General features: G+C 33.9%; 1 protein-coding gene across 1 annotated transcript; it reads right to left on the bottom strand.

The window, feature by feature from the left end:
• Window positions 1-959: 959 nt before the first annotated feature.
• LOC110465546 (protein enabled homolog) lies at window positions 960-7,230 on the bottom strand. The gene is made up of 5 exons (XM_021521452.1): window positions 6,998-7,230; window positions 5,826-6,585; window positions 5,649-5,681; window positions 1,311-1,472; window positions 960-1,056 (listed from the first exon to the last, which is right to left on the bottom strand). Exons 1-5 carry the CDS (start codon window positions 7,032-7,034, stop codon window positions 984-986), a joined length of 1,065 nt encoding a protein of 354 aa, XP_021377127.1. The 5' UTR covers window positions 7,035-7,230; the 3' UTR covers window positions 960-983.
• Between the last annotated feature and the right edge of the window lie 4,258 nt (window positions 7,231-11,488).

The following is an 11,488-nucleotide window of genomic DNA, read 5'->3' as shown; positions in this document are numbered from 1 at the left end:
AACACCAAAGATAACAAGGTAATCCAGCAATCAGTGTTTACAGTCAACACCAAAAATAACAAGGTAATCCAGCAATCAGTATTAACAGTCAACATCAAAGGTAACAAGGTAATCCAGCAATCGGGGTTTACAGTCAACAACAAAGATAACAAGGTTATCCAGCAGTCAGTGTTTACAGTCAACAACAAAGCTAACAAGGTAATCCAGCGATCAGTGTTTACATTCATCAACAAATACGACATGACATTCCAGCACAAAGTGTTTACATTCAACAACAAATACGACAAGACATTCCAGCACACAGTATTTACAGTCAACAACAAATACGAAAAGACATTCAAGCACACAGTATTTACAGTCAACAACAAAGATAACAAGGTAATCCATTAATCAGTATTTACAGTCAACAACAAAGATAATAAGGTAATCCAGCAATCAGTGTTTACAGTCAACAACAAATACGATAAGACATTCCAGAACACAGTGTTTACATTCAACACCAAAGACGACACGACATTCCAGCACAAAGTGATTACATTCGACACCAAAGACGACAAGACATTCCAGCACAAAGTGTTTACATTCAACACCAAAGATGACAAGACATTCCAGCACACAGTATTTACAGTCCATGAAAAATACAATCAGACAATCCAGCAATCAGTGTTTTCATCCAACACCAAAGATGACAAGACAATCCAGCACAAAGTGTTTACAGTCAACAACACAGAGGACCAGACATTCCAGCACAAAGTGTTTAAATCCAACACCAAAGACGACAAGACAATCCAGCACAAAGTGTTTATAGTCAATAACAAAGACGACCAGACAATCCAGCACATTGTGTTTACAGTCAAACACATGGAAGACAGGAGAATCCTGCAGACATCGTTTACAATAAGTTAAATACCCTTCACGTAAAGCTATGGTCCACTGGTGTTACACTAGGTAGTCACTCTGATATTGAAATGGACTGTTCATGGTTACCTTTTTCGATTTCTGTGTTGTTTACCGGATCGTCCAGGTGGCATTGCTACCAGCTCGACTGATAAATCTCTGCAATAGATCAAACAACAGAACGTCTTATAACTGTAAACATGATATAATCCTACATATAATTGACAAGTTTTTGTTTGTAAACACTATGAAATATATTGATCTACGTGAACACACAGGTTATTAAACTCCAGTCGCTGTTTGTAACATGAACAGGCTAGTTACGCAATCCTTTGTTTTACCATTTCAGTTTACATATTTATAACAAGCCACTTCTTGCAGGAAGAAACAAGATACATCTTCAGAATACTCACAGCTTGCACTCGTCTGGGCGAGTGATAATAGACTTTGTGCCTGCTACCTCAGTGACCGGGAGTTCATCGCATACTACTTTCTGTCCCTGTGTCCTTGATGCTCGCTGTCTGTCCTGTTTTGATTGTCTATGCCTCCTGAATCTCACGGATGTGGTTTCTCCTCTAAAGCATTTAAAACATAAACACACAGATCTTGTCAAACGAGCACAAATGACCGAATTTGAGAGTATGCATATCAATGTGATACATTTCTAATTAAGAATGTTCCCTCCCACAGTTATCTCATTTATGACGTCAAATAAGGTGTTGTTGTCAAGACATTTATGTGATTATGTAAACACACTGACGTAGCATGGACATAGAAAGTACGAGTTATAGAGGATATTTAGCGGTCTCCCATTGAATACAAAATACGCTTCAGGAATATGTGAATGCCTATATACGATATATGTATATCCATACATTTTGTAAACACTAATGAAGTATATTTTGTTTTCAATTGTACAACCATTCATATTTCTGTTTTATACATTATAGAAGTACTTATGACGACAAAATGTCGTTGAATTAGAAAATTAGAGAATTTATAGAATTGACAACAAAGTAAATTGTTTTTTTACTTTACCTACTTAAAACGATTTGTTAGTAAATATATATAATAGGCTTCATCTGAATCTAAACAGGAAAAAAAACTTCGGTTATGAGTGCAGTGAATAGAAAAGTCCGTTCTGATTGGAGAACAACAAATGTCGTCACAGTGTTACTGATATCACGTTACATATATGTCATAATGTGAAAAAAATATCAGTTTTATCACGTTGATCAAATCAATTATCTCCCAATAAAGTGTAATAAAAGATATAAAGTGCAATTTAAGATGACTTGTGAATAGATACATAAAAGCAAAATTAACAACAATAACATGTTAGATTATTATGTATATGAACACTACATTTTCAGAGGAGGTATACGTTCAAAATGTCAACATAAAAGAAATTTGTATAGGGAGCAATGAAACTAGGAAATACTAGAAATGTGACGATCTTTTATCTCCATTTCAATCCAATTTTTGACGTTGTCCGCTAGACATATATTTAGCGATCCTGATACTCTTCATAATTGTTTGTTACAATTTCTATAAAAAAAAATAGTTCGAAAAACTTTACCAGCCTTACTAATATTGACGTTTTCTTCTATATAATTTCGATTGTCTAAAAGATTGCTCACAAATATCATTTTAAATCACGAAGCGAGATGATAATTGATTGTCTACTTTATTCGGGATTGATATCTTTCATTTATTTTCAATATCATCTTAGGATGAATTAATCATCGTCAGTCGATTTAACACGAAACTGTTATAAATATTACGATGAATTAAGTTAGTGGTAGTACTATCACCTATGAATTAAGTCAGTGGTAGTACTTACACCTATGAATTAAGTCAGTGGTAGTACTATCACCTATGTATTAAGTTAGTGGTAGTACTATCATCTATGTATTAAGTCAGTGGTAGTACTTACACCTATATATTAAGTCAGTGGTAGTACTATTACCTATGTATTAAGTCAATGGTAGTACTAACACCTATGAATTAAGTCAGTGGTAGTTTTCACATATATGTATTAAGTCAGTGATAGTACTTACACCTATGTATTAAGTCAGTGATAGTACTATCACCTATGTATTAAGTCAGTGGTAGTACTATCACCTATGTATTAAGTCAATGGTAGTACTAACACCTATGAATTAAGTCAGTGGTAGTACTATCACCTATGTATTAAGTCAATGGTAGTACTTACACCTATGAATTAAGTCAGTGGTAGTACTATCACCTATGTATTAAGTCAGTGGTAGTACTATCATCTATGTATTAAGTCAGTGGTAGTACTTACACCTATGTATTAAGTCAGTGGTAGTACTATCACCTATGTATTAAGTCAGTGGTAGAACTTACACCTATGCATTAAGTCAGTGGTAGTACTATCACCTATGTATTAAGTCAGTGGTAGTACTATCACCTATGTATTAAGTCAGTGGTAGTACTTAAACCTATGTATTAAGTCAGTGGTAGTACTATCACCTATGTATTAAGTCAGTGGTAGTACTATCACCTATGTATTAAGTCAATGGTAGTACTAACACCTATGAATTAAGTCAGTGGTAGTACTTTCACCTATGAATTAAGTCAGTGGTAGTACTTACACCTATGAATTAAGTAAGTGGTATTACTATCACCTATGTATTAAGTCAGTGATAGTACTTACATCTATGTATTAAGTCAATGGTAGTACTTACAGCTATGTATTAAGTCAATGGTAGTACTTATATCTATGAATTAAGTCAGTGATAGTACTTATATCTATGAATTAAGTCAGTGGTAGTATTATCACCTATGAATTAAGTCAGTGGTAGTACTATCACCTATGTATTAAGTCAGTGATAGTACTTACATCTATGAATTAAGTCAATGGTAGTACTTACAGCTATGTATTAAGTCAATGGTAGTACTTACATCTATGTATTAGTAAGTGGTATTACTATCACCTATGTAATTAAGTCAGTGGTAGTACTTTCATCTATGTATTAAGTCAGTGATAGTACTTACACCTATGTATTAAGTCAGTTATAGTACTTACATCTATGTATTAAGTCAATGGTAGTACTTACATCTATGTATTAAGTCAGTGATAGTACTTATATCTATGTATTAAGTCAATGGTAGTACTTACAACTATGTATTACGTCAGTGATAGTACTTATATCTTTTTATTAAGTCAGTGATAGTACTTACATCTATTATTAAGTCAGTGGTAGTACTTACATCTATGCATTAAGTCAGTGGTAGTACTAACACCTATGAATTGAGTCAATGGTAGTACTTACATCTATGAATTGAGTCAATGGTAGTACTGACATCTATGTATTAAGTCAGTGATAGTACTTACACCTATGAATTAAGTAAGTGGTATTACTATCACCTATGTATTAAGTCAGTGATAGTACTTATATCTTTGTATTAAGTCAGTGATCGTACTTACATCAAAGTATTAAGTCAGTGGTAGTACGTACATCTATGTATTAAGTCAGTGGTAGTACTAACACCTATGTATTAAGTAAAAGGTATTACTATCACCTATGTATTAAGTCAGTGATAGTACCTACATCTTTGTATTAAGTCAGTGATCGTACTTACAAAAATGTATTAAGTCAGTGGTAGTACGTACATCTATGTATTAAGTCAGTGGTAGTACTAACACCTATGTATTAAGTCAGTGGTAGTTCTAACACCTATTATTAAGTCAGTGATAGTACTTACACTTATGAATTAAGTAAGTGGTATTACTATCATCTATGTATTAAGTCAGTGATAGTACTTACACCTATGAATTAAGTAAGTGGTATTACTATCACCTATTTATTAAGTCAGTGATAGTACTTATATCTTTGTATTAAGTCAGTGATACTACTGACATCTATGTATTAAGTCAGTGGTAGTACTTACACCTAAGAATTAAGTAAGTGGTATTACTATCACCTATGTATTAAGTCAGTGATAGTACTTATATCTATGTCTTAAATCAGTGGTAGTACTTACATCTATGAATTAAGTCAGTCGTCGTACTTTCATATATGTATTAAGTCAGTGGTAGTACTTACACTTATGAATTAAGTCAATGGTAGTACTTACATCTATGTATTAAGTCAGTGATAGTACTTACATCTATGTATTAAGTCAGTGGTAGTACTTACACCTATGAATTGAGTCAATGGTAGTGCTTACATCTATGACTTAAGTCAATGGTAGTTTTCACATATATGTATTAAGTCAGTGATAGTACTTACACCTATGTATTAAGTCAGTGATAGTACTTATATCTATGTATTAAGTCAGTGATAGTACTTACACCTATATATTAAGTCAGTGATAGTACTTACATCTTTGTATTAAGTCAGTGATCGTACTTACAAAAATGTATTAAGTCAGTGGTAGTACGTACATCTATGTATTACTTCAGTGATAGTACTAACACCTATGTATTAAGTCAGTGATAGTACTTACACCTATGTATTCAGTCAGTGGCAGAACTGACATCTACACATTAAATTAGTGGTAATAACCTATGAATTGTAAGTAAGTAGTTGTGTTTTCAACAATGAATTAAGTCAGAGTAATAAAGTCAGTATAATAACAAAAATAAGTCATTTGTAATTGAGATACGATTTGAAATTTCTATTTGGTATAATACCAAATGTACCTTCAAATTGAATGTTAAAACATCAGATATAGTATTAAACAATGACATCAATTAAGAGCCGGAATCAATGATTAATTACCTTGTTTGTTTATCTCTTCGTAATCGGACCTCCCTGAAAATAGGAAATGTATTATTAGTTAACCATGATTTAGAAAGCGTTCAGACTCGTGTTTAAGAACGGTTTACAGCGCATGCGTTTATACTAAGCAGGTGCTTAAAATACAGGAGACATACTATATAATCTTCGCTTTCTTACATTTCACATCTGTCCTCTTGGTAAAGTAGTATCAACCTGTCTCTCCTGTATAAAGAACGATACTCTGGGCATCTTTTTTCCACAGCTGGGGGTATGGGAATTTGTGCGCCCTTTGGTCCTAATCCCGTATCAAGAGGTGTTTTGACTGGATCCTTGGGTCCTAGTCTCGTATCAGGAGGGTTTGTGACTGGATCATTGGGTTCTAATCCCGTATCAAGAGGTTTTTTGACTTGATTCTTGGGTCCTAATCCCGTATCAAGAGGTTTTGTGACTGGATCCTTGGGTCCTAATCCCGTATCAAGAGGTTTTGTAACTGGATCCTCCGGTCCTAATCCCGTATCAAGAGGTTTTGTGACTGGATCCTTCGGTGCTATTGCCGTATCAAGTGGTTTTTTGACTGGATCCTTAGGTCCGATTACAGGATCTTCAGGTCCAGGTTTATTCACTGCTGGAATGCGATACTTAAATTTTGATAGGTCATTTTGTGAGATGGCTGATAGGACTAAGGGTGCAACAGGTGGTGGAGGTGGTGGTGGGGGTGGAGGGGCTGGAGGGGGAACAGCTGGTGGATTTACAGGGCCAAAACGTTGATTTACTTCGGATAATGGCTGTTTTACAGAACGGGTTAATGAATCGCTCTCTGGGATGCGTTGCTTGTCTCCCGAAAGAGTAGGCCGTGCTTGTTGTTGTTGAAACAGAGGTCTCGTTGTAAAAAATGGATCTGTGTTATGAAGTTGCTGGGTGAAAACGGTATAGCCACCTACAAAAGAGGGAAAATATAGCTTGCTTAATACAAATCCCAGTCGACATAAAACACAATTCGTTAAATTTCTTGGTCATAGGTTCGACATAAATTGTTTTCTTATAAGCGAGAACTCACAATAAGTGTTCTTGTGGTGAACAAGCTTTCTGATATACTGTAAACACGTGCAATAAACGAAAAGATGGCTGGCCAGTAAGTATCAACACCTGTAAGCCGGTTGATAGGTAAACGTAAACCTACCATAGATACTATGTTCATTGTACATGTAACACCTTACTTAAGACGAAAATGTTTATATTCTTATTCAGATAAACAACATTTGTTCGTAGAAAGCAATTTAAATGCATTGCACAAAAGTATATACCTATGTACTTTACGTATAAATGATAGAAAGTCATAACTCACTCACCTATTGCCCATAAACACATACAGATGACAATATCCATTCCTTAAGATAGATTTCAAAACTCTATCCTCCTATCTTATACCATAGACACAGGGCGTGTAAATGATCCCGAAACGTATTCATGTAGTTTTCATATGCCAAATAGTGTCACGAGTTCACAAACAAATCAACGCTGGCGACAGTTAAGACAGGACATGTTTAGAGAAGGAACAGTGCCAGCTTAACTACGTCCAGGCGTACAAAATACAGTGAAATTATTTCTTATAATTCATGTTATGGGAAAACGAAAAAAGAATAAAGAAGCAAATTAACACTATTTCCACACAAAAAAACGCGATTACCAGTGATTAAATAAGAAAACGGGCAGCATACTGATTTAATAATTGACTTTTTTCTGTCGCTAAGCAAACACTAATTTAAAAAAAAAAATGTGGCGCTGTTAAATTATTCATAAGTATGTCAAACCACCGTTCTACGTCATGTGTTAAACGTAAATTGTTCTTCAATCACAACCCGTCGTCTCGCGTCACGATCTAGGGATTGCAACATTAATTAATAGCACTAATAATAACCGTTTTGGTGGTCAGAGGTTTCCATGATGGAATTTCCAGATTCATTTACATATGGTACAAGAGTTAATCATATTATGCTACCTGCACCTACCCTTTGTAATATCAGTCTAGACAATTTTGATTTCCAACTGTTTGCACCTAGCATCACCTATAAGGATAGAACAGTTGTATGATGCTGTGTAATTCAGTTGTGACATGCTGTATCTATTACAAACTTTTAAAGGTTCAATGACCTGTGTCTGTGCTTCGTTCATTCTCAAAAACAGCTCTCTTCAATTCTGTAATTAATTGTCGTTCTAATGAGAAAAGTTACACTGTATCCAATCTAATATCAACGGTGTCTGTAAACCTGTTCACCGACAGTTAGTTATATACATTCATTAACATAGTATAGAAACGTGAATTAGCTTTTTATTACTTGTAACATCATGTAAAACATTGTACGGCATCTGTGTAAAATAAATGAATGTTTTTTTATACTCAAATTAATATCATGTTCACGTTTTGTCCTATGTATAATTTAATGCATAGATACAAGTGTGTTGTATATTATTTTGTTTCCTAACTTCCGGAACAGCTTGCTACAGTATGCGTCTGTAAACTAATAACCTGTGTTTGTCGCAATATATACACTATATATTGTTTCTGTTTTCATAATTTGCCATGGTAACCAATTTGACAGGTCCGTCGTTCTCGCACGTGGCGTATGATTGTTGACAAATGCTTATTTCAGGATTGTACATTTCTCCAACTTATTCGCAAAATGATGATATTTATTCATACGAGCCGTGAGGGCAAACACTTACGACCACAGTATAAACACAAAGAGTTGTACCACAAAGCAAAATTTGTTACAGTATCAGTTATAAAATTAAGTAAATGTGGCACATTGTGTTTGTCATACGTTTATCTTGGCTAATTGTCTATTTTTCAGGCGTTGTCATTCTAATACAATATTATAATGTGTCGCAATGGGCGGATTGGTCGAGTGGTTAACACTCCGGCCTTCCACGTAGGCGGACAACGTTCGATCCCGGAAGTCGTCGCACGCATGGAATATTCATAGAAAGTGTTTTAGCTAGATAGGGCGCTATATCAAATATTGTATATTATTACTAGTACTTATACTGGTATATACAGAAAACTGTAAAGTACTTGGTTAATTTCTGCTATCGTTCATTTATCTCAGGTTCACCCATTATGATCTAGCGACAGATGTATCTATATTGTAAAACATTCACGCATAATGTTGAGGTTTTACAAATATTTTTAACCATGAATTTTATTTACACTTTTTGAATTCGATGGAAAGAGCTTAAATATGACAATTTTGTACATATGTATTAGAAAATATACTAGAATAATAATAGATAAATATGTTATTACACATTTTAAAATTAGTTAGAATAAGAACGCTAAAAAGTACAGAGCATAAGCGTATCGGGGGCTAAATGTTGGTTTCTTTATGAGAGTTTATTTAGTGTTGTAACACAAATCGCAAATATGTAAAAGTACAGTTAGCAACTGTCATTGTTTATTGCTCCTGGGACCATCCTGTTGTTCATGATGAAATATGGATAACAAAGCTTACTGTATCGGGCGTAGCTGCTAACCTGCTGCTTTTACTAAGCAGATATGCCTTGTATCAGGCGCTCGTTACTAGTCTTACACTATGGTTTGTATGTGGTATATGTTTGTGACGTCCATGTAAGTTATACCTCTTAGATCGTGTTATCAGTGTGACATGTGAACACCTTATAAGACATGTCATGTCCATCCATTGGAATTGATTTAAAACGCCATTAATTAATTAGCAGGTGACATTTTTTTAAATAATGGATAAGAATGCACGCTTTGATTTTTCTCTTTACTCTGAATTATTCAATCTGGACATCGACTGAAACTATTCCATGTATATGTAGATAACCAATCACCATTATAACATATCTAATATCGAACATGGTTCCAGTTGTGTTGTAAGTTAGTACGCCTATTCATTAGTATTCACATTTCGTGTTGACATACTGAGTGCAATGACGTGGTCATCATACACGCGCAAGGGGCGATCATCTTAAAGAAAAAAATAAAATTTAAAAACAACTTTAATTTCAATATAAACTCCGATGTTTGGTCATTTTAATCTGTATTATTAAATGCATACTTTCAGACGTTCACAAGTTACATAAACACTGTATGTCATAGTATATAAACACTGTATGTCATAATATATAAACACTGTATGGCAGAGTATATAAACACTGTATGGCAGAGTATATAAACACTGTAAGTCATAGTATATAAACACTGGATGTCATAGTATATAAAGACTGTATGTCATAGTATATAAACCCCGTATGTCATAGTATATAAGCACTGTATGTCATAGTATATAACACTGTATGTCATAGTATATAAGCACTGTATGTCATAGTATATAAAGACTGTATGTCATAGTATTTAAACACTGTATGTCATAGTATATAAACACTGTATGTCATAGTATATAAACACTGTATGTCAAACTTAATAAACATTTTATATGACTGTTTATAAAAATTGAGTATCACATCTTATAAATACTTCATATCACATTTTATGAGCATTACATATAAAACTGTATTAACATTGTATATTACTCTTATACAAAATTGAATATCACATCTTATAAATACTGATTATGACATATTAAACTTTATAAACATTTTATATTACACAATAGAATAGTACATTGCACTACATTTAATCCTTAATAACCTTGTACATTATACTGTACATGTGTAACAATGTTTTTAATCTTCGCCGTAATTAATCAACCTTTTTGAAATGTAAATATTAAATTGAAATTAAAATTAAAGTATATAACATATACTGGTAATTAGTTTTGGCGACATTTATTCACCTGTTACATCTTAGATAGTTAAATAAATTTAAAGCGTGGGATTTTGTATTGCTTATTAAAGTTATTCTTATTTTGAAGTTCAAGAAACGCGAATCATACACATGTACTGTTAAGAGAGAAATTAAATGCTTAACTGAAAAGCTCTCTCACGATTTCCGTGTTTCAATTGTCATTTCATTGTACAGTTAATTGATGTGTTATCCTAATATCACAAGAACAAACATAATGATGGCTGACAAGGAAAACACCGGTACGGTTAATACAATACTTGATATAAAAAGGCTTTGGTTCCTTTCCTTTAAATTATTACCGATTAAAAAAAGAAACAAAAACAACAACATTCAAACAGGGGAAAAAACGAGGAAAAAAAGTGTTTGATTAATATTGTATGTTTAAATATAAGTTCACTAAAATTGAATATGTTTAGAAAAAAGTATATAGTAAATATGTATTTATTAAAACAGTCACTCTGTAAGATCTGGAATGTGTTTGTACAACGACACTTGGGTTTATCGCTCATGTCAATGCCACTTAGGTGGTTTATCGCTCATGTCAATGCCACTTAGGTGGTTTATCGCTCATGTCAATGCCACTTAGGTGGTTTATCGCTCATGTCAATGCCACTTAGGTGGTTTATCGCTCATGTCAATGCCACTTAGGTGGTTTATCGCTCATGTCAATGCCACTTAGGTGGTTTATCGCTCATGTCAATGCCACTTAGGTGGTTTATCGCTCATGTCAATGCCACTTAGGTGGTTTATCGCTCATGTCAATGCCACTTAGGTGGTTTATCGCTCATGTCAATGCCACTTAGGTGGTTTATCGCTCATGTCAATGCCACTTAGGTGGTTTATCGCTCATGTCAATGCCACTTAGGTGGTTTATCGCTCATGTCAATGCCACTTAGGTGGTTTATCGCTCATGTCAGTGCCACTTATATATACTTAGTTGGTTTAGAATATACATACGAATTAACACTGGCGTGAAGAGTTATCCAGTGCAGAAAGTGTATGTAGTTATAGA

Source organism: Mizuhopecten yessoensis, unplaced genomic scaffold (assembly GCF_002113885.1).
Source record: "Mizuhopecten yessoensis strain PY_sf001 unplaced genomic scaffold, ASM211388v2 scaffold11089, whole genome shotgun sequence".
NCBI classification, from domain to species: Eukaryota; Metazoa; Mollusca; class Bivalvia; order Pectinida; family Pectinidae; genus Mizuhopecten; species Mizuhopecten yessoensis.
This window is presented reverse-complemented; position numbering and strand designations above follow the sequence as displayed.